We start from the raw sequence: 23996 nt of genomic DNA, 5'->3' as shown, positions 1-23996 counted from the left end.
TAGACTGTTAATTAATTCAACAGGCTTGTTTACTACAAGTTCTTGTCAGTGCAACAATCATGACAACATTACAAGTTTGTACCAGCTGGTTGAAGCGGCTGTTTGCAATTTGCATGGAGCAAAGCTTTACAGAGTAGTTCTTTTCACTGCCAAACAAAGAAGTGAACTGCAGGGGAGACACCTTACAAGTAAAACAGTACAAATTTATATTGATGCATTTACAACTATTCTGTTAGAAGATAAATACAAGTTCGTCATATTGTGGCATGATACAAGTTATTACATCATGAACATATCTCACAGATGTAAAATTAGCACTTGTATGGATTGGCACACTGTCCCTTTAATTCTCTTTGAGAAAAAATCCAATTTCTTTTTTAGCTGTTTTCCAGAATTCAGTGTACATACAATAGTTTCAATTTTCCATGCTACTACAGTCATGTTTACCCAGTGAAAAAGCACTGGGACACCTGTGTGCTACTCAAGTGCTAGGAGTCAATGCAAGCAAATCCTCCTGAGGCAGGTAATACCATGTCCCACAGGTGAAGGTGTAGACACCCAAAGTCCCATCTGGACTTTCACCCACTGTGTGAGACAAGGACAGTTGAGCATTTACTTCGGTTCCCCAGTTAATACTAGGTAACCATTGATGGGTGACCATGGGTTGCTTCCCCAGTTGACAACAGGCCACTAAGTCCCAGCTCGCGATCGGTAGACTGGAGCAATGTGAGTAAACTGCTCAAGGAAACAACACCAATTTGGTGACTGAGCATTGAACCAGGAACCTTTCAATTACCAGGCCAATGCTCTAGCCACTTGGCTATATATGCTGCCACACACACACACACGTACACACAGATGCACGTACACGCACACACACATACCACACACACACAAACACCCACATGCACACACACACACACATACTACACACACACACACACACACACACGCACATACTACACACACACACACACACACATACTACACACACACAAACACCCACATGCACACACACACACACACACACACACACACACACACACACACACACACACACACACACACACACACACACACACACACACACACACACACACACACACACACACACACACACACACACACACACACACACACACACACACACACACACACACACACACACACACACACATACTACACACACACATACTACACACACACATACTACACACACACATACTACACACACACACAGATGTACACACACATACTACACACACACAGATGTACACACACATACTACACACACACACACACAAACACACACATGCACACACCCACATGCGCACACTACACACACAAACACCCACATACATGGCACGTACACACACACCCACACACACATACACTACACACACCCACGCTCACACACACACACACCCACACTACACACACAAACTACACTACACACACATACATACACAAACTACACTACTATACACCACACACACACACACACACACACACACACACACACACACACACACACACACACACACACACACACACACACACACACACACACACACACACACACACACACACACACACACACACACACACACTACGCACACAAACTACACTACTATACACTACACTACACTACACACACACCCCACACTACTATACACTACACTACACACACACACAAACTACTATACACACATACAGTATCATGTGACCAAACACTTTGGTACACAAGATAACTTCACAAGTTAGCTCACCGTTGTCAAGTTTGTTTTCTTTAACAATCTCCCTAGCATGCTGTATTATATTGGAGCACTCCACCTGGCGGATCATGTGAGCACATGTGACACACCCATAACATACCCACCCCAATAACAAGCTTGGCTCCAGCTTTAGCAGCAAACATGCTCAATATTGCTGTCCCACAGCCCACGTCTAGTACGACCTTATCCTTGATCAGGTGTTTGTTATGATAGATTGCATTACGATAAGTCAATGTACGGACTTCATCTTTCAACATCTCCTCATGTATACCTGTATACTAGAGATCAAGACCTTATCAACAACATCCATGACTGACCGAAATGAGAGTACGAGTCAAAGTAGTAATCCTTACTAGTTAACTCATCCATCACGTGATTTGAGCTGCTGCTGCTACTGCTACCTGGAGCACCATTACTCACAGCCTATTAAACAAGACATCACGTGTTATACATTTTTTTGACACCATCAAATGAGATGAACGTATGATTCCTCGGTCCAAGACCGGCTCAGCTGTACCCTAATACAAGGCCAATATATTCCCCAGTTTATATAGCTGGAGCAATGGAAGTAGCTCCTCGCTCAAGATAACAACAGTCACCACATGAACATTGAACCTAGAGATCACCTTTACCAATGAGCTACCGACGCTTTCGCATAATCACTTATATTACACTGTTACCTGTTCGGAAGCGTTGGATTCCATTTCCACGTGTAGCGCGCGTTAAAATGAATACACAGTATACTCTAATAATTCGTGCAGGCGCTCAATTTACGCGCGTACTAGCTATGGCGGTGGCGCAATTTCTCAGAGATAAGGCGCCTTTTATCACTATTAATAGTGTGCTGTTGTGTGTGCAGTCATGGCGTGTAGTAAACAAATGCAGAAGGAGAGTAGCAAAGCAGGAACGGTAAGGCGGACAGAATGGTTGTACCATGCAGTATTATCCGGTTTATCGCCACAGTGGTCTGCTATATTCCCTACGGAACAAGTGACGGAGCAACAGTCGACTTTGTTTGTGAAGAAATTGCTCGCTGTAGCTGTCTCCAATATTACCTACCTGAGGTAACGCGCAGGGTGTATTGTAGCAATACTACTGCTTACATACAGGACCATCTTTCCGGAACACGCTTTTGGTGACCGATGTCTTGAGGACCTTAACTTGAAGATATTACGTGATGATAGTGCATGTCCTGGAGCCTGCCAAGTTATACAATGGTCAGTGTAGACTGTATTTAGGATACTCCAAATAAATTATCTGTTTCCACATCATTTGGGCAGGCAGTCCATTTCCACTGTGAAAGGTTAGCAGCTTTTTTTCAAGTTTAGCAAGCTGCTGCTTAAGCTTGTATTTTTTAAGTTGCAAGAGTAACTCAAAAACGAATTTGTGCCAACTTGATAGCTCACTGATGTGAGGTAGCACCCTTACAAGAATGCTATATCAATTATTCAGTGATCAGACTATACAGTATGTAAGGGTAATGGAAGAATATGACAGTAAACATCAGGTAATGGATGGAAAACAGATAAATTTATTTGAAGTGTCTTAGTATAGTGTTTGAGTGGCAAGTTGACATTCACTAGGTAAACAAGTTCATTGCTTAGCTTTGCCTGTTACCCTGCTGTATATTGAAATCAATCTTACAGTCTGCAGAGCTCAAAATAATCAGAAATCATCTGTAGATGTACTCTTCTTCATCTGTAATGCTTTGTAATGGACAGAACATAGCTGTATGACCATTTCACTTTTCAGTGATTCAGGAGCTCATAAGCGCCGCAAGTCGCAAAAGAGCGCAACACTCAGGATATAGCTGTGTTCTATCTTTTGTGAAATGAAACATGTCTTATAGTATGCAGCCATAGAGTGTCAGTAATACTGGTAGGGTGTGCCCAGAGGAGGTTGGACACGATTTAAGCGCCCCTAAAACAAATTATGCGAAACTCGTTTTATTGAAGAGGTTTATACATCGATCTCAGTTAAATTCGGTAAAGGATCATTGTTCTGATTAGAGAATACGTACGTGACAATTCTGGTGAAGTTCTACACACCAAACCCAACTTATTAATTTCACCCCAATCACCAAGCGCTTTTACAAAACAAAATACATCACCTTGAAGCTTACGTGAAGCACCATCCGAATATCTAATCAACCCCAGTCAACCCCATCGTTTTTCAAATTTGTATTATGACTATTGAGGGTCACGTGAAATACCAAAGAAAAGAATGCAATTAAGGGCAATATATTTATGTGGCGCTTAGAGCGCGTCCAACCTCCTCTGGGGTGTGCCTTTGGTGCTTCAATCCCAGTGCGTGGGAGTGTTAAAGTGCCGCTCTGGGTTATAACTACCATACAGCTAGACCAAGTGGCGCTGCTATTGTATGATATATTAGTTATCATCCAGTGATACTGATAACTAACTTATCACCCTGTTGCGGAGTCACTCAGTCTTATTCATGGCATCATAATAACCGCGAATGGGGTATTGTTTACCCTTGAATGGAACAAAGAGCCAAATAAGGAAATATTGATACAAAACACAAGTACAGCACTTAAACCTGCTAAATCTTACAAGAAAACTGTTAATTCTTTACACAATAACACTGCAAATTACCAATACGATAGTTTAACAAATGTCAAGAACAGTCTGTGCCGATTTTCGCTCCAACAATCACTCCCAACAGTCACTATGGTGAAGAACTAACTTCTTTCGATAACCTCTAGCGTTATCATTCTTTCTCAGACTACGGTAACCACTTGTTGGTCTTTTGTCCTCTTGTACGCCACGCAACACCACCATATATACCAACTTCTGACGAAGGCGAATCGTACCTGGAACTGCTGCTTCATGATACCGCCCTTTGCTACAGTTTATAGGCAGTATGCATGGTCTCTCTTGTAGCTACGAATTTGAATCTCCACACAATTCGGATGAAATCTTGAGCACAGTGACAGGAACTCAAACCAGAACTTACTTTACTATCTGTAAACTTCTGCACACTCCCGTGCACTGGGATATAAAATAGTTATATCTTGTATACTCAGATGATATCATTGTTATTACACTCGTCCTCAGCTCCACCTCAGACTCGTGTAATAACAATGATGTCACCCTCGTAACGGGAATATAACTATAACATATAACCTCCTGACATACCTACGTTATATAAAAAACTTTGCGTGGGAGGATCAAAGCAAAAAAGTGTTCATACAAGCACAAGTGTTCTATATTGGGTAGTTATAGAACACTTTAATAGACCACAGTTCTATATCAGGTAGTTATAGAACAGTACAACCAATCAACCAAGCCAGTGTAGGCTGATAGCCTGACTGCGCTGGCTGACCAGTCAACCAACCGGTAAGAGCAAAACCACTGGATTTAATTCATAGACACACTTGAAGATTTCGATGATGGTTGCTTGTGGTCAGCAGCAGCGAGCGTTCTTACTACGTTTTGTTCACATAAACGGATGAGTCCTAGGAATATCACAGAAATATGCTTATTAAAGTACCACAATCGAAAACTTTTAGTATTGAGAAGACGGACTAGACTCACAAAATGACTAATGAAGGTGCAGCACAGTGCAACGCAGGCGAAACACAGGTGCAATGCCTATTCTACCTATGATAACACTACTCCGAGAGTTTCTAATTGTTTCGTGTGTCTTGTGTGTACCTCAAGTTGACAGTTCTCTATACCAGATAAAGCACTGCCTTTCGCTCATGCTATACGGAAATTATAGCACTCAAAGAGTGGTGTCGAGATGAAATATAACACTCAGCTTCGCCTCGTACTATATTTGTCTCTCGCCCACTCTTTTCGTGCTATATTTCCCGTATAGCACTCGCAGCAGTGCTTTATCTAATACATATATAATCAGATGGACATTTCATGTGCAAAATTAATTTTATGCTTTGATGTGGTATTTCACCAGTCATGATTATGTTAATACAAGAAGATTTTACATCAACAATAACAAAAAAACAACGAAGGCTGCAGTGGGACATTCAATCCCTACTTCAGTCATATAACTTCTTATTATATACCCATGACTTAAGTAGGAATTGAATGTCCACTAGTTGCAGTGTAGGCGACCTCCCTTGTTTCCCTACTTTTTATTTCTCAACCCTTACTTTAACTCTTTGAAGCTACTGAACTAGGCACCAGCCTATTATGCTGGCATAATTGTGAGCATAATAGGTGCCTGAAAGCATCAAGCATAATGCTAGCATAATAGGCAGAATAATTATGTCATACTGTAAGCAAAAATGCATGCCACTGAAAAAGGTGGACAGAACAGTTGATGCCGCAGTGAAGCATAGTTATTTGACATGACTATTGTTATAGTTTACAATGCAGCCAAATTCTTAATGCACAATGAGCATTAACTTTTACATTTAACCAGTTGTTCATAAGCCAAAGTTTATCATTATCCATTAGAAAGTAACAAAACATTGGAACTGCAGAAAAAAATTGAGCATAATATAAGTAAATTGTTTGAGCACGGCAGCATAGCATATTAGGCAAAATCAAAAGCATAATAGGCTGGTGCCTATACTGAACACACTGTTGCATCAAAATTATTCGTGCAAATTTGCCCACTGACACACCAGTGCATATTTGTCAGTTTCCACAAGTTCTTCATGCCTAGAAAGAAAGTTGTTAATACAGCTTGAACGGCAACTTAAACTTACAGGCCAAGCAATAATCTCTGTTTGCAACACCAAAAGAAATGTAAATTACAAAACTATAACAGGGAAGGATGTAGACTTTTTGAAAATGTTGTATACGTCTCTTTCTAGTAGTCTGATTAAAGAAATGGTAAAAACCATCGGATTCAGCATTAAATTCTGCATCTGGTGATCTGTTCCATCGTGTGATACTGTTGTGCAATCTATTTTTTATTATGAACTCTTGCTCAATCAAAGTAGCCACTATGAAAAATACACATTATGAAGGGAAGCCATGATGTGCTATCACTTCAGCAAAGATGAATGGGACACAAAGGAGGACACTGGTAAGTCCATGAAGAATGCATTGTACATACTGCGGTATGCCAAAAGGCATGTGTCCAGCTGAAGCAACATCGAACAGTGAAAAAATCAAGCCTGTATCTTTAGCTGTTATCGAGTTATGCTTGTCTGAATGCATCAGTCAGTTAGAGCTAATCAATAGTACAACTATCATAATCACGATTTGATAATAATTTTTATATCACGATAATGATAGTATCACGATAGTTACTAGCAGTTATTAAAGACACTCAACTTCACATATACAAACACTTGAATACTCCAATTACATACACACCACACATCTGCTTTTCTAACACTCTACTAAAAGTTGTGTGTCAGTATTACAGTTGTTATCTTTGTTGTCCATGCTCAAGCTGCTGGTCTTTTACAGTTTTTCTGAACTTCAACATTATTGTCAGTCAGTCAGTTGAAAATTTTGTATCAACTTCATCTTGTTGGGAGCATTTCAGGTTGATTTGAAGAGGCTTGTTTGGGCTTAGTTTTACCTAACCAATAGACGATATGCACACTCTATTACTCGAACGAAAAATGATCAATTAAGCGTAGATGGCGCAAAACTCAACGGTAACTTAAAAACGGAAGTCCCATACAAAAGTATGGGAAGCAAAAATGCGGCTCGAGCAATAACTCACCACTCGAGCTAAGGACAGGCCATCTCGCTTGCCATACAATTCTTTCCGTGCAAAAGAAGTGTATGGCAAGCAAGATGGCCTGTCCTTAGCTCGAGTGGTGAGTTATTGCTCGAGCCGCATTTGCTTCCCATACTTTTGTATGGGACTTCCGCTTTTAAGTTACCGTTGAGTTTTGCGCCATCTACGCTTAATTGATCATTTTTCGTTCGAGTAATAGAGTGTGCATATCGTCTATACTGCCTTATCGTCGTCAGGGAAAAGTGAGGCTGGTTTTTGGGTGATGTTTTTCATGTGCCACTATGTGGTCCCTACTATACTGTATGACAGTGTGGTGTATGTTGTACACAACTGTTGTAGGGTTAAAGGTTGTTTTGATGCTCTGGACAAGAAATATGTAAGTCATTGACCCATAACTTGTACTCATCATGATGTTGTGTTGCTTATAGTTGAGGATGATTGTCATTGGGGTAGGTGTGTTGTGTTGTTACCATGGTTACTGTGATATATGATGATAGATCTATGAAGATGCTAGTGATCCTAATGTGAGTACTAATTATATTATGGTGAATGCTTTCCTGTAAAAAAAAATGACCATAAACCACCCTGACACATGGTAGTGGTTATGTCCCACACAAAATACAATACTAGGGGAACCTGTATTCCGCGGAAACGGAATAGCGGGATTACGGAATAAGCGAAAATCACATTCTAAACTTTTTGCTATTGTTTATAACCTCTATAGCGTTTTAATATACATTAGAGTTATATACGAAGTGTTAGGGCCGAGGTTGGAGCTCTGATGTTGGGAGCTGAAAGCAGTATTATCCTCCGGATTTATTTGAAACACTTTAGGCAATGGTAGCAGAGTTATAAGAAAGGTCAGATTATTCCATGCATGCGGGGTAGCTACCTAGGGGGTGGATTGTTTTGTCCTAAACTATTCGGCCAGTTAGCTAACTAGCTGCTTGTGTGTGACAGCTGGTATGATCAAGTGTAGCAAAAAGAACCTCTAGTTTTCTAGTGATTATGTAGTGAAGTGTATTTAACAGTTTAGTTAGATTGTTCTGGAGTGAATAGCTTTGTGCGTATCCTATTTAAAGATTGCCCCGAGGATCGGTGCCATCGTGATTGTGTTCTCTACGAGGTGAGGAATGTATATTAAAACGTTATAGATGCTATAAACAATAACAAAAAGTTTAGAATGTGATTTTTGCTTATTCCGTTATTCCGCTATTTCGTATTCCGCGGAATACAGGTTCCCCAGTGCTAGCCAATTGAAGAAGCCATAGTAAGTATACTGTATGCTTTTGGGATTTTTGTGTTGCAAGAAGTGATAAAATCTTATAACAGTGATATAAATCCTATAACAGTTATATAGAAAGCTTGTAGCATTGAGTCATATATATTCTATCCTATCATTTTACTTAATAACTTGTAGCATAAAACCTATATGATCACTTAACCCATCATCGTATAGGTTTTCTTTCACTGCTACTAGAGCTATAACAGGATATTTTAGATGTGATGGTATAGTTACATGTTACTAGCACCACCATCCTTCAAGTGTACAGCACTGCTGCTACTACTATCTGTTGTTGACACATCTATTGTCTTTCTGTTCTTCATAATCTTCTTCATCTGGATCATCATTTAACAGCCATCTTCTCACCATTAGTGATGCCACAATATATAGTATGTACCACTCTGCGTGGGCAGTTCAAAGGCACCGCGAGTGCTATAATTTGTATATAGCACTGCTGCACTATCCACAGCGAGTGCATTATAACTTATAAAGCACTGACCGCAGTGCAATATATTTATATTGCACTGGCTTGGGTTTTGTGCTACATTGCACAAGTGCTGGCGGATAAGGCTGCTACGACACCTCACCTAATAGGTGGCAAGACGCTACACTCTTTACTCGTATTCTTATATAGCCTAACATGCGTAATTTGATTGTGGGGCCATACAGGGAACGTCACTACTACGTTATACATGCGATCTAAAAGCAGCCAATGGCGATCAAAGAGGCAAACACGGCAGGTAAAACTCTATTTACATATATATAAACGTAGTTACATACCTTACTAGTTTGATCGAAGCTTCCACCTTGACAAATCGCTTTTTTAAATAATATTATTCTAATTGAAACTCACCATAACAATCGATTGTGGCGTTGCCATGTGATTGTATGGTCAAGGCCATGCTTGATACGTAATAATGTCGTTAGTTTTAGAGCACCACAATTGATATCGGCATTCTACCTTATAAAAGAAATGTAGCTGCAGCGTTGGATCTTTCCACCTATTAGGTGAGAGGTACATAACAGTTATACAACGTGCACTTGTGCTCTGCTTGTATAAACGCACTCGTGCCTGTTGTATAACTATATAATATCACGATAATTGTGATAGAAACATTTCATGATAATCGTGATAGAGAAAGCTACATTGTGATATTTTAAAAAACACAAATTATTTAGTGAAAGTGACTTGATATTTGCAAAATATCAAGTCACCATGTTAATTATTGGTATCTCTATGTTTGATGTGAGCAATAAGCCATAGTACTCAGATTCTTCCTTTAGTTTATCCTTCCTTCCAGTTCCTAATGGCTTTTTTTGACTCTTCAAGTATTTTGAAAGGTTGGTTCTAATGCTTCTTTGAACTTCAACCACGTCCATTCCCAGTTCTTTTGCAACTTCTTTCTATGTATTTTTCTTCCAGATGTCCCTGTACTCTTTGCAGCTCTTGTCATATATGACTCTGTAATTCTGGACTGCATTCATTAGAGTTCCATTGTTTACTCTTTCATTCACCATTTGTATAGTTACAGTAAGCTACTGACAACAAGTCATCATGCTGGATACTATACTAGGAGCTGAAGCAAATTGCACACATAGCTAACAAACGATGGAAAGGCCACTCCGCTTGGTAACGTAATATAAAGCGTAGTTACAGCCAATCAAAAAGCAGCATGTGACTAACACATATTTGGCCAAATACCAGTTGACTGCTAAAGTCTTTTCTATTTAGTTTGAGATGCCACAAAAGCCATAGAAGTTGAACTCACTCATCCCAACTGTTGCAGTGGTTCCGACACATTGGTTGTGATATAGGTAAAGAAAAAATGTTTCCATATCGTTTTTGTGCCCCTATCAAGACTGGTAGTAATCGCAGGCAGCAATGCAGGCAGTTTGCAGGTATGTGGAGACCCAGAGGAGGGTGGAAGCAGTTTAGTACCGTTAAAATGTTATGCAAAACCTTGGATTAGTGGGAATGATGTAACAAAGTGTGGCATCTCTGCTTTGTTTAGACGAAACATTGCTGACTAGTGCAAGAATCACTAAGCATTATTGTCTAGAAAGCAAAGCACTTTTGCAAAAGAAAGTACATTATCGTAATCTTTACACGAAGTGCAATCAAAAGAGGTAACACCATTCACTGGTTTGTATTGCGACTATTGGTGTTCATGTGATATTCCAAACAATTTACGTAATATTTTCGAATAGTGCCTAAAACGCTTCTGCCCTCCTCAGATTTACGTACCATATTAATAAAATTGCTATCACCACAGAACCAACCTGTGTCATAAGTAATGATAGTAGAGGAAACCTCATGTCACAATAATAAGAGACAAGTAACTATTTAATCTAATTAATCACACAATTATGATTACTGGGCAGTACAGTGGAACTTCAGTTATCTGAACCCCTTGGGGCCAGAGATGGTCCGTAAGTATGAAAAGTCTGTATCTCTGAAACTGTATAAATAACCCAAGCAAAAAAAATTAAATATTAGTATTATCAACTACCCTAATAAAACAGTCACTACTCTTATAGAGCAGTCGTTTCCGTAGTTTGGATAACCGAGAATCTGGATCAGTGGGATCCAAGGTTCCACTGTAATCACTTGTAATTCTAGTCACAACCCTAGAAATATGTCTAAATTTGTTGTTGCACATCTCTAGCCCAAACTACTTCAATTTCAGTGATCAGAGTAAGTGTCCTCATTCTAGATATCTGTGCTTTGCATGGGAGGATCAAAGTGTCACCGTGTAGTATATTTCCATACAGAACTATTTAGCTACATAACTGTACTGTATGAGTTATACATACAATTGGGCAAATTAACAATACTGCCAAGTTGTTATAAGAGAAATGTGAGGCTGTTTTTGCTATTATATGTTTTTGGGTGATATTGTTGGGCAAGAGAGCCATGATCCCTACTATACAGTACTATCATACTGTATGATAAATGTACCTCAATAAGTCTTTCAATATCTTGATAACTAAATAATCACACCGCTATAACCCAGAGGTTGGTCACATATCATAGCCCTGTCACATATTGCAGCACAACCAAACATGGAATTGAACTGCACTGTTAATTTTTTCATCATGAAGTATGCCTTTAGAAAAGTTTTGGGTGGCTGAAAGAAGAGCACACTGGGAGTAGTGATTTATCAATATCAATATTCATGCATTAGAATACTTTATCAATACTGAGGTGTCAGGTTGAACAGGTTTCTTTTGAGATCACATGAGATGTTTGATGACATGTGACCACCTTCTCTATAGACAGCCAAAGCATTTTTGAGACATAATTCACTCACTGTATGTGCAGACATGATATAAAAATTTTCATAACTCACATAATTATGTGTTGATTGGTTTGCTTCAGATTTGGAGGGTGATAAAAATGCTAAATTTTCTTCCCTTTTCTTGGCTGTGACCTTTTATCACACATTTTTCCTATTTTTATGGTTGCAATCTTCACAGTTGTTGTACATTAGATAATATCACTAATTTCATTACAGACAATAGTGGAGTCTTACTCATTCAAGTTCAGTTATACTAATGGAGCTAAAGGCAGTGTGGAGATCTTCAGGTGTGTTAGTCTTTGTTATAGTAAAGTGATGGCTCTACTAACTGGTATATACAATCTCTCCAGTTCAGTTTGATTGTTCTATTAGAGTGTTTTGTAGTAACAAGGAATGGGTAGGGAGGGAGTCTTGTAAACAGTTTAACCCCCCAGAGAATTAAACTTGATAAGGGACCATCCATAATTTTCAGTCTTTATGCAAGCGTACAAAGAGTACTCTTTTTTCTAATCCCCTCCCTCCTTCACAAAGCATACTGTATAAATGTTGATACTATGTGCAGTATATACACGATGATTATTCATCATTTTATAAGCGTACATGTGATTTAACCCCCTCCCTCCTAACATACTCTTTGTACTCTTGCGTAAAGGCTGAAAATAATGGATGACCCCTAAAGTGAATTCTCATCATTTACATACAGGACTTTATTCATACTCTAATAGAACATACACTCTGATAAAACATACGTACGTCTGCACTCTAAATATTCTAACTGAGGGTACTTATAACCCAAGGGTGTACTGTCCTTGTAGTTTTTATCACTAATCTGTTACTACACATTATATAATAACTAATATGTTATTATATCTTACTTGATAGGAATGGACACTCCCTGGTTAGTGCCCATAGTACAGCAGAGACAAGAAAGGCGACCATTAAACTACTCAGGACTATTGTAGTATTAACACAGACACTAAAGCCACTACCTGATGAAGTACTGATGACAATGAAGTTGTTATATTATGATGATGGTATAGTAATCAACTTCATCACATTAGTTATAATCATCATTTAATAGTGACCCCACCTGATTATCAACCACCTGGTTTCCAGCACACTGAAGCATGTGAGTTCCTGTTTAAACAAGAACCATTGAATATCAAGGTTGGAGATGTGTCTACGGTAATTAATAACATTAATAGTATTACTTTATATGGTGTGTTTTATTCTAGTCATTTCACATGTAAGTTACTGCTACTATGTATAGAACATGACCTCATATAGTGGTGTTAGTGTGCAGTTACGTATCAAAACTGATGCCAGTCAGTTTGAGTTGAAGAAGAATGAAGGGGAGGAGGGAGAAGGGCTCGGTGCAGCAGATGACACAATCAGTTCACAAGCCATGGATGTGTCACAAGTATTAAAAGATGACAAGGAGGATCATGTGATCTCCACTGATGCTGCTGTTGAGCCAGAAGGTGGGCATGGCTCAGACCCATTAGTTGTAATAATATTGTATTATTTTCTAGCTGCCAGTTCAGTGGAGCCCCCTGTGTGTTGTCCATGTGGTTGTAATGAGGTGAGTATTATGTTACTTGGTACAGCTGGATAAGAACCAGCTTGTCATACACTATGATGGTATTGTATAGAGACGATCCCCTCAAGGCTAAACTACACAACCCCCAATTTATACCACAATGACATGGCATGTGTCTTCAAGTGTGCACCTTGTCACACTACCAGTTGTGTCATCTTGTAGGGAAACCATATCAAGGCAATAAATTTTAGTGATACACCAATACCACTTCTTTACTGCCAATCTGTTACCGATACACTTTACGTAGAAATTGATCACTAGCAATAGCTATTAATCTGCTGACTAAACAAATTTGCTACTGGTTTTGTACTCATCAATCACTGGGATATAACAATCTTTATGGCTTCAATAAATCTTATTTTGTAGTTTGTTGGTACACCAGCTTTACTGATACAATACAATCAAAAACCTGGTCAAGAGTTCTAATAGACCTTTTGATAAAAGCATGAAACATGGCAGAGTGTATGACAAAGATTATTTCAATAGGGAGCCACTTCAGATATGACCTTTGCAGACAATTTAATGTTCAAAACTGTCAGTTTTGTCTCAACTTGGTATCAAATTGAACTCTTTCCCTAAAAAAAATAACTTGATTTTAACAGAAAGTCTACGCTTACTCTTAATAATACTTGTATCATCCAAATTTGGGTGAAGCAATATTGTCACATCAGTATTACTGTGGTATTAGTACTAATAGTTACCCTGTAATATTAGTGATGGATCTTATCACATGGTGTCATGAGCAATGTGGTTATAGATCAGGAAGTTAAAATTGAGATACTCTAATAGAACAGTCTATAGCAGTCAATTACTCTACAAAAATATTTACAGGAACTGGTGAGCCCTACAAGGCACAAAGAAGTGGTTAACAGTTTTTTGCACCTTGCAGCCTTTACACACTCATTGTACCATAAGATATATATGTTGTATGTTATATGTTCAGGAATTTAAATTTAGCCATAGCTATGAAACAAGAGATGCCTACATAGACCCTTAGTTATCTTGAAATTTGAAATGACTTTTCTATTAGACTGTGAGTACAGGTGTATGTTCTATTAGAGTATTTCAACGATTCTGTATATATAAATGGACTTCAGTTATTTAAATAATTCACTAATCTGAACATTTTTACCATTGACCCATGATTCCACTAGTGGACATCTTATAGCTAGTCAATGGTGTAGTCATTACTGAAAATAAATATGATCCCTACTTGCTTTGACCAGTGGATCCACACATCTCATATTGTTCACTGTGCAATGGACAAAATATAAAGAGAAATGGCCACTTTGCTTTCAGAGTCGAGGTGCAAGTTCAAATACTGTTTTATGATATTCCTTTCCTTTAATGTATGTGGTCAACACCTCTGTAATCAATCCAGTCACTACACAAATTATAGATGGTTTCCATTATAAATGCAATTAGTCAGCTATAATTAAAAACTAATTAGGGATCTTGATGATACAACATAGCAGCTATGTAGGAAAGTTAATTCACTGCATTTCACTCCATCGTGGTTTAGTAATGTTACCTGTTTACAGGACGATGGTCTGATGGTGTTGTGTGCTGTGTGTAGCTGCTGGCAACATGCAATATGTTTTAGTCTCTTGTCGGAAGGAGTGGTCCCAGAGGAGCACATTTGTGACAAGTGTAGTGACACAACCAGACCATGTACTGACCCCTTCCTACAGTACCTCAGTCCGGTAGCTGTACAAGTAAGTAACACTTCTTATAAGACCATCTGTAAAGGATAGGAGTTAGGACATTTCAAAATAGCATTTGCTCTAGTAATTCTCTCCAGCCACAGTGACTAACGTATTATTGTTTACATGTTATTATATACAGGCCACTTGTTTGTGGAGGAGAACACTGTTAGCTTGTACAGAGGTGTCACGCCTCCTAACCGGTAACCTTGCTAACCGGCTAGGTGAGTAGGAGTGATGTAACCCCATGTCATGTAAACCACACACCCATAGGGGTAGGTGTTGATGTAGCCCAAGGGTTAATGACCAGATTAGAGAAGGAGGGGCTGATCAAGGCTGTTAGTAAGGGAAAGAGACTGGGTAAACTGATCAACAAGGATAAAGTAGAACAAGCTATGAAGAAATATCTGGATAGGAGCAATAAGCCAAGTGATGATAAAACTACTGTGGCTTCTCAAGAGGTATGTGATATGACATCACATTGTATAATGTGCTATTATAATTAACTCTTGGGGGTTTTCTCGTTTTTCTGGGAGCTTAATTTTTCTTCTTTTGCACACTTCACAAAAACTTAAAACTCAAATGTGTAACTCTATTGTGATGAAATTTGGCATACATTATAGCCAGTATGCATTCACCTGAGCCCCCACCAAATACAGTAATATCAAAGAAGTGAACAATGTGTTCACACCCAATGGTTTTGTACTGGAACAAACATGTTATCATGTTGTAAAGTCCGTACTAAATGTATGGGATATTTCTAAAGCCTCATAACTCACTTGTTCTTGCCTGTATCAAAGTGCTTTTTTGATAAACAGTTCTGGCATTTAAAGGGCTTCACAGTGCCTCTAAATGGGCAGCTGGCCCATATAACAAGATGAAACGAGGGCTCAGGTGAATGCTAACAAACTATAAACCAGGCACAGTTGATATTTGAAAAAGTCATGATAGCGGGAGGTGATTTTTCTTATTTCATAAAAAGTTTATACATGGTGCAACATTAAACAATTACAGCCTGACTTGAGCTTTCACCATATGTGAACGAAGCAAATTACACATTATGTAAACCATACTATTAACAATTGAATTAACAGTAGATTTGTCTTGACTGAATTCAATACCAAAGATGAAAGCTCCAGCTATCTGATATTTATATTAACAATGCAGTTGGCAGTCTGGAGGAATGCCCCTTTCTCCAGGATTAGACCCAAAAATTGATTCTCAGTGTTATTTCAGTGGTATTAGAGTATATCGATCTTCATGCATGTTCAATGACAGCTAGAGATAACATGAGGGGCTTGCTATGCCCCTCAGGGCTACAGCCCACTTCTCAGTGCCCCTGACAAAGATATTACAATAGTTCGCCATTGGCCGATCTACGAAAATGTGTTCGGGAATGTGTGCAATGATTATCACGTGAGCAATAATGAATTATGAATTTTTTGCTCAGTTCCTAAAAATCCATGTGGGAGGTGACAATAAACTGTGAAGCAACTTGGCCTGGCCTTAAGGACATATTTAGGTGAATTCCCATATACCAAGTCTGGTGTAAAATTTAATATTCATGCAGTTATGGACGATTGTTTGCATTTAAAAAAATTTTTTTGTCATGCCTGCAGCCTATGTAGGTTCACCTCCTAAGCTCAAACCTTCTGTGGTTTAAAAATCATAGTTACAGAGTCACAAGGAAAAATCAAAATAGAGCGGTCACCAAGTAGCAAAAAAAATGTGCAAAAGATGTTTACAAAAAAGTTGGCCTCCGTACCTAACTCCCAAATCCTTAACCACTGAATTGGTGTTGTCAGCTGCTCAGCTCATTTAATTTCTACTTTGCTTCATCCCGACAGTGCTTCATCCCGACGGTGCTTCGTCCCGACAGGTGCCTTTTGGCATATACATACTACTACATACAATGCACACATCATGGGCCTAAAAATGTCCTCCTTTGTGTCCCATCTCTCTTCTCTTACCATACAAGGTGTTGGATTTGCTTTAGCTCATGATGGCTTCCCTACACTTGAAATGGAAGTCGTCTGAGCTTTCTGTTTTGACTGGATTAATTGCTTGCAGAGGTCATTCTTGTAGCGTTCTTTGTTTGTAATGCTGTGTAACAAGCTGAACATAGCTGAGAAAGAAACATAAATAGCCACATCACCATTTCAGGAATTGATAGTTGAGGCATGCATTCAGACTGTGTAGGTGACCTCAGTTTCACTATTTATTTACATGATCCCTTAAATTTTAATAGCATCAGAACAAACACATTAAACATTTGTAAAACTTAAAACACTTAATTTGTTTTCTACCAACAGTATAATTGGACAATGTGTTGGACTAAAATGAAATATGTTCTGACAAACACCAGGAAATGTCAGTTGTCCATCCATTGAGCACTGTCATGATAATGAGGTCAATATCCCATTTCCCTTATAAAGTAAAGAAATGTGATGTACTATTATTATGCCATATCCCATAAAATGTCTGGCCATCAAGCACTGTCATAACGAGGTCGTTATCTCACAGCCCATATATAGTAAAGTGTGATTATACCATATACATACAAATTTTAAGGGACACAATTTTCTCAGATAAATTTGAATTTCAGCATTTTTGTAGTGTATTATTCACACAGGCTACCTAATAAGGTAATTGTTATTTTTGAGGATGAAATTTTGTGGACAACCAAGCAACTGGAAATTGGCTTCCCTTGAAAATCAGACCTTATACAATACTGCCATTGTACCATATATACAAGGCCAGCCAGGCTTTTATTTCCTTCCCAGCATTTTTGACCTGTCTTGTAAATGATTCAGGAGACTGGGCATTTAAGGTCCAGCATTTAATCGAATTGTAGTGGTGACATTTTTACTGTTACTCTGTAAATAAGTGAAGTGAAGGCCTAAACAATCAACAAACAGTTGTATGATATTATTATCTGTACTCACCCTGACCACTCACGTGATTACTTGTAACACCTTCACCCTTCTAATGTGCAGCAAAGGAAAGAATTAAGGCCACCACTACAATTCGATTAAATGCTGGACCTTAAATGCCCAGTCTCCTGAATCATTTACAAGACAGGTCAAAAATGTCAAAAATGTCAGCAAAGGAAAGAATTAAAGCTACTAACAGTAGTAACCCAGACCTATAACCAGGAGTTCATTTTCGCCATCTACTGGAAACCCCCTTTTATTTGATGTGTCTTATACAAGGAATTGTTTTCTGCTAGCACAGAAATTATATTATGCTTTACAGCATCATGAACCACGATAGTGGGTTCATAATAGGGATCGCCCATGTTTTTTGTACAAACTCTAACAGAACACACACCTAAAAACTACCTTGGAAAGCATCCTCCAACTCAAAACAACCCTCTGGTGGTTATTTGCAATGAGTATAGGTCCACTAGTAAGTATCAAGTGAAAAGGAAACAGTATGTGTATTTGGGACAAAACTGAAATTTGCCGTTTTGTTCATATTATTATTATTATTCATATTATTCATAATATTATTTTGTTTCACTCATGTACAGCAAAGGTTATCCACTTTTTTGTGCTAAAAACTATATAGCCATGCCTACTGAGTCCTTCCTCGTGTCCATGACCTATTTTTGGTTTCATTTTCGGATGGAGGTTTGGGCTGTTTCTTCTTGCCAAAATGCCATTAGCATGAGAAGCCATACAAGATCACGCTCAGAGTTAGGTTTTTTGGTGTGCACTGCTTGTGGCTAATAGAATCTGTCTTTATTAAACTCAGTATAGGCCAGGAAGCTTAATCTGTGCTGAAGACTTTGTTCCAAGGTGGTTTTTTCGCTCCGTGATTAAATACTCTAATAGAGCAGCCACGTAAATACTCTAATGATGCAGTCAAATGTATAACAACAACTGGATTAATAAAAAGTACACAAACTAGATGAATAAAACATTGGAAATTTTAAAATGAGAATAGGGATCGCTGAAACTAAACAAGAAGGGATCGCTGGGATGGTAATGTAAACCACAAATCCCTATTTTGACTCTGTCGTAAATCTTTAGTTACATGCTCTGTCATTTTGAAATGAGTCAAAATAGGGATTTGTGGTTTACATTACCACCCCAGCGATCCTTTCTTGTTTGGTGGCTTTTTTCAGCGATCCCTGTTCTCATTTTAAAATTTCCGATTTTTTATGTGCTCCAGCTAACATTCTCAAGGAATGTTCTTCCCTTCAAGATGACCTCACTGCCATTTCTTCTTGGGCTAGTCGTTGGCAACTAAAGTTAAATCCCACAAAATGTGAAGCTTTGATGATCACTACAAACGCAAACCAATTCCATTTACATACTCCATTAACCATCAACCTATTTCATGGAGTAATCCTGTGAAGTATCTTGGTGTGCAGGTAGATTCCAAGTTAAACTGGTCTAAGCATTGCAAGTTTGTTGTCAACAAGGGAACCAAATCTTTGAACTATAGTATGTTCACGTTGAGCTGAATCCTCAAAAACATTTAATAACTCATGGATGATGCAATTACACACAATATTGAAATTTGGCTCATTTGTAGTACTGCTTGATCCGCTAAAAATATTTCAAAATCTTTTTGTTCAAATGTTTGACATAATATTTACGGCCAATCAAAATTTTCGCAATATATTTCCTATGGGAAAGCCATATAAGTACAGTGTCCATTAGAGCCCTTTTCCGAACTTGTAATGGAGCCAAACCATACATGTCTGTTGTTGACACCTTTGCTGTTACCAATAATCATCTGGTTGGCAGAAATGTTAACTCTGTTGAGAAAAAATCCACTTAATTTTTTCAGGGTTCAGCTCAACGTGAACATACTATATTTACGTAGATCGATGTTTGGTTGCAACCATGCAGCTAAGTATGCTGCAGCCATATGGAATCCCCATAATTTGGGAGATATCCGACTACTAGAGTCCCTACAAAAGCGGGCAGCTCGATGGATCGCTGGTGTCCATCTACCAGCTCTTGGACCATTTCCTCAAACGATTGTTTCTCCCAGCTTCACCTTCCTTCTCTCCAGTCAAGACAAAGTTTCCTTTCAGCCACAACTTTCCTCTGGAACACTGTTCCATTTCATATCCTTGAAGACAGTAATCGAAAGTCTTTCCGGCATCTCCTTTATAATTACTTACAGGGTGTATGTGTCAATTAACTTCTGTATCACTGTTTTGTGTTTTGTTGTGTATTGTTTAGTTTGTAGTATACTGTAGGTATATGTATGTATGTTTGTTTGTTTGTTTTTGTAGGTGGACACCTTGTACAGGCTTTGCCTTTTGTGTATGCCTTCCTTTTTGGTAAAATTGATAATAATAATATCAATCATGACGTTAAAACTCCCCATGTTATGGCATCTCTACTAGTATTCCCTAATGAAATGTCTTCATTTGCTAACAATAAATACATGAAGCATCATAACAAGTTTGACTGCTCTATTAGAATATCTTGCAGTTGTCCTGACTTGAATGTGCAATTTGAAGACGTGACTATTTGCCAGAGCTAGCATCCGAAATTGAAAATATTAGAGTATTTTGAGTACACGTGTATGTTCTATTAGAGTATTTCAACAGCTCTGTTGTGTGGATCCAAACATCCAAACATGAAAACTTTTACGATTGCCTGAGACACATTGGGGTTGGGTCCACTGTACATTTACTTTGCATACTGATTTGTTATACAACAGAAAAGGGAAATTACATGTTACATGTTTATGACCAGGTGATGGTAGAGGATATAACACAACACACTTCCCGTATCGACCTACAGTCTAACCCTGTGAAAAGAGTCCGTTCCCTGGTTGATCAGGTTAGCATATTTGATAACTGGGGTACAATAATCACAACTTATTTTTACTTAGACGGCAGAGTTTGAATTATCATGTAGCCAATCAGATGTGATGATGGAGCAAGACAAGCCAAGCAAACGACACAAGGCTAGCATTGCCAGTAAAGCCATATTAGTGTAATGGGCTGGTTTCCATGACTACACATTAACCGATCACGTGATATACAATATTAATATTTAAACTGTTGATCTAATTGAGTTTCATATAACAGTTTCTTCCTGTCCTCCTTCTGTAGCCACTTTAGTTTCTTTTGTTCTTCAACCTTATCCCGGAATATCCGCCATCTTAGTTCCTTGCCAATCCCACTACCCACCTCTTGGCTCGCTGTCAAATACGGTCTGGAGATCACGTGCAGTACTTTCTGTGTGCTTAATTGACGCTTTTTAGCATTTCTCCTCATGTGTTGAGTGACTTTACGTATTCTGCGGTGTTTACCAGTCCATTGTAATCCTGGAACGTGTCTGGCGCCGAATAATATCCAGCTGACTAGCATCGTTCAAATATATGACGCGATATATGATCACCGTACACTATTAGATACCATAATCGAAATTATTTGGTATCACGTGGTCATATCCGTTTTGTGTAGGTTTCCACTGAATTGGTACCTATGGTACCAGGCACGGAACGATGTTGACTGATGTCCTTGAGCAAGTTAATACAGGAGATATCTTATCAGTGGCAATACTCTTTATTAAATATCTAACAACACGTTTGTTGGTGTGGAAATGGCGCGACAAGGATTATTCGAGACGGATAACACCAGTTTATTCTTGCTCAAATGGGGCCTAATACTCATCAACGTGTTATTCTGGGTTAGTTACACCTTGTATATTACCATAGTATTAACTGACTACATACAGGCCATGGGAGTAACCGCCTTCGGGCTTGGCATGTGGCTGTACATTGAGAACAACGAGTATGCGATATTTAGTGATGGCGAATATCTCCCCGGTAGTGTTCTACTGTTAGCTTGTGGATTTAGTGTTATCATAGTGGGGTTCCTTGGAGTGGTGGCGGCGTTATTTGAGAGTAAATTGATGACATTTACAGTAAGTGTTAAACCGGTTCATTAACTATTAACTTGATTGTCATGTACAGTACACAGCACTGTTAATAATGGCATTGATATTATACCTGTCTGCTGGAATATGGGCTGTAGCTAATAATGATGAAGATGAGGTGAGCTAGCTATTAATACTCAACTACAGTGTATCACATTATTATGGTGTGTAGTTGAGATCAGAAATTAGTCGGTTCCTAAACGTGAGTCTTGATGAATACATCACAAATGGCCAGGAAGATTTTGTTGAGGCTTGGGATGACATGCAATCAGAGGTAGTTGTACTATAGTGTTATTACCACTATTAATTTATTATTTTTTAATTTCTAGTTGCAGTGCTGTGGGTCATCTGGTAGTACATCATGGTACTTTGTAGCACCTAACTCAGAAGAGAGGAGAAGCATCCCTGATTCCTGTTGTGTCCAACGTAGACCAAGGTGTGCTACATTTGTTAATGAACGTCTTCATGCCTCAGTAAGTATTGTCATCATTACTCCCCAGTGTGTCACTGTGTACATGTTAGGGGTGTGTTGATGAGCTTGTAGCATATGAACAAGACCAGTTGGACATTATCGGACCAGTAGGGATAACATTTGGAATTGTACAGGTACGCTGTATAGTATTATGATAACATGTTGATATTATAGTGCTCCATATTGTAGGTGTTTGGTGTTATCATCTGTGTTCTGTTCATTATTTTATTATTCTCCAGTAAAGACTCCTACTCAACTAACTAAATACACTTTGTAATTTACTATAAATGATATTGATACATTCCACCATACCATAATGATCTAGTATTTGGTAACACATTCCACTACTGACTGGTACAAACCATACAATGATACCATCCTATGGTCTCTATGTAGTGACTGGTACTGTATCTAATGTGGCTTCTTTCAAGTGATATCAACTGTGCTGCATTTATGCTTTGGTATCAATTTTGACAACAAGCTTACATTCAACCAACATGTTGCAATTGACACTGTCTGCCAAATAGCTATTGCCTATAAAGCTACAACAGTCTATCTGACTATCACAGATTACAATATGGTCCTATGTTACGTACCACTGTGGTAACGATGATGGTACCACCATACCAGACTCCACCTCTTGATGTTTTATCAGACTGTCCACCACCTAGTAGATCAAGAGTTTCAGTATACCCTACCAAGGTATATCAAGGTACCAAATCTAAATCAAACAATCTGCTACATATTTTGACAGTGTCACAGAGGAGAGAGACGTCTTATTTGTTAAAACAATATACAACATAATTACAGGGATCTAGACTCAGGGGTACCATGCACTGGGTGGACAGTACAGAAGCCCTGGCAAGACTTACACTATTAAATTACAATACAAAAATAATATTTATGGCATGCAGAAAAGTTCAGTTTAGGCAAACCGATAGATCCCAGTCCGGGGAGGCTCTAGAATTAAAAATCTTGTATGAGCAGGAGATAGCAATGTGAGCAGCCTGCTCAAACAGGAATCTTACAGTCTTCTTCGTCATTTCACAAGGAGCATTGGCCACTTGGGCAATTGTATCTGGCATAAAGTAACCTAAACAAAAATAATGATAACCAATCTCGATGGAAATGAGATTAACAGATAAGCCAAAAAGCTGAAGGTCATAAACAGCCATACCAATCTTCCTTCCGGCTCTAGCAGCCAAAAGGTGTTGCTGGGTATTGTTGGAGATAGTTAGTTGGGATGGAATTATTGGAAACCAA

General features: G+C 38.6%; 4 protein-coding genes across 4 annotated transcripts in view; 3 read left to right on the top strand and 1 right to left on the bottom strand.

Annotated features, from left to right (window-relative positions):
• LOC136260389 (protein arginine N-methyltransferase 1-like) overlaps positions 1 to 2565 on the bottom strand; it is a 28238-nt gene extending 25673 nt beyond the window's left edge. Inside the window, exons 1-4 of the mRNA XM_066054100.1 lie at positions 2456 to 2565; positions 2093 to 2198; positions 1880 to 2046; positions 1770 to 1833 (exon numbers count right to left, since the gene is read on the bottom strand). Coding sequence (XP_065910172.1) covers positions 1770 to 1833; positions 1880 to 2046; positions 2093 to 2198; positions 2456 to 2479 — 361 coding nt within the window. The 5' untranslated portion in view covers positions 2480 to 2565. The remainder of the gene's footprint in view (positions 1 to 1769; positions 1834 to 1879; positions 2047 to 2092; positions 2199 to 2455) is intronic.
• LOC136260394 (HORMA domain-containing protein 1-like) lies at positions 2519 to 12303 on the top strand. Its single transcript, XM_066054106.1, has 6 exons — positions 2519 to 2684; positions 2739 to 2839; positions 2885 to 2992; positions 7800 to 7836; positions 7889 to 7984; positions 12261 to 12303. Exons 1-5 carry the CDS (start codon positions 2637 to 2639, stop codon positions 7949 to 7951), a joined length of 357 nt encoding a protein of 118 aa, XP_065910178.1. The 5' UTR covers positions 2519 to 2636; the 3' UTR covers positions 7952 to 7984; positions 12261 to 12303.
• An 822-nt stretch (positions 12304 to 13125) lies between these two features.
• On the top strand, positions 13126 to 21394 carry LOC136260391 (uncharacterized). The gene is made up of 8 exons (XM_066054102.1): positions 13126 to 13229; positions 13341 to 13525; positions 13577 to 13626; positions 15186 to 15359; positions 15490 to 15571; positions 15621 to 15808; positions 21071 to 21157; positions 21210 to 21394. Exons 1-8 carry the CDS (start codon positions 13219 to 13221, stop codon positions 21315 to 21317), a joined length of 885 nt encoding a protein of 294 aa, XP_065910174.1. The 5' UTR covers positions 13126 to 13218; the 3' UTR covers positions 21318 to 21394.
• Positions 21395 to 21781: 387 nt separating this feature from the next.
• On the top strand, positions 21782 to 23050 carry LOC136260392 (tetraspanin-11-like). Its single transcript, XM_066054103.1, has 7 exons — positions 21782 to 22012; positions 22061 to 22249; positions 22299 to 22379; positions 22434 to 22535; positions 22591 to 22734; positions 22784 to 22867; positions 22923 to 23050. The coding sequence occupies exons 1-7, from the start codon at positions 21926 to 21928 to the stop codon at positions 22995 to 22997; spliced, it is 762 nt and encodes a 253-aa protein (XP_065910175.1). The 5' UTR covers positions 21782 to 21925; the 3' UTR covers positions 22998 to 23050.
• Positions 23051 to 23996: the final 946 nt, after the last annotated feature.

Source organism: Dysidea avara, chromosome 7 (assembly GCF_963678975.1).
Source record: "Dysidea avara chromosome 7, odDysAvar1.4, whole genome shotgun sequence".
NCBI lineage: Eukaryota > Metazoa > Porifera > Demospongiae > Dictyoceratida > Dysideidae > Dysidea > Dysidea avara.
The sequence above is the reverse complement of the archived record's forward strand: the minus strand, read 5'-3'. Positions and strand labels throughout refer to the sequence as shown.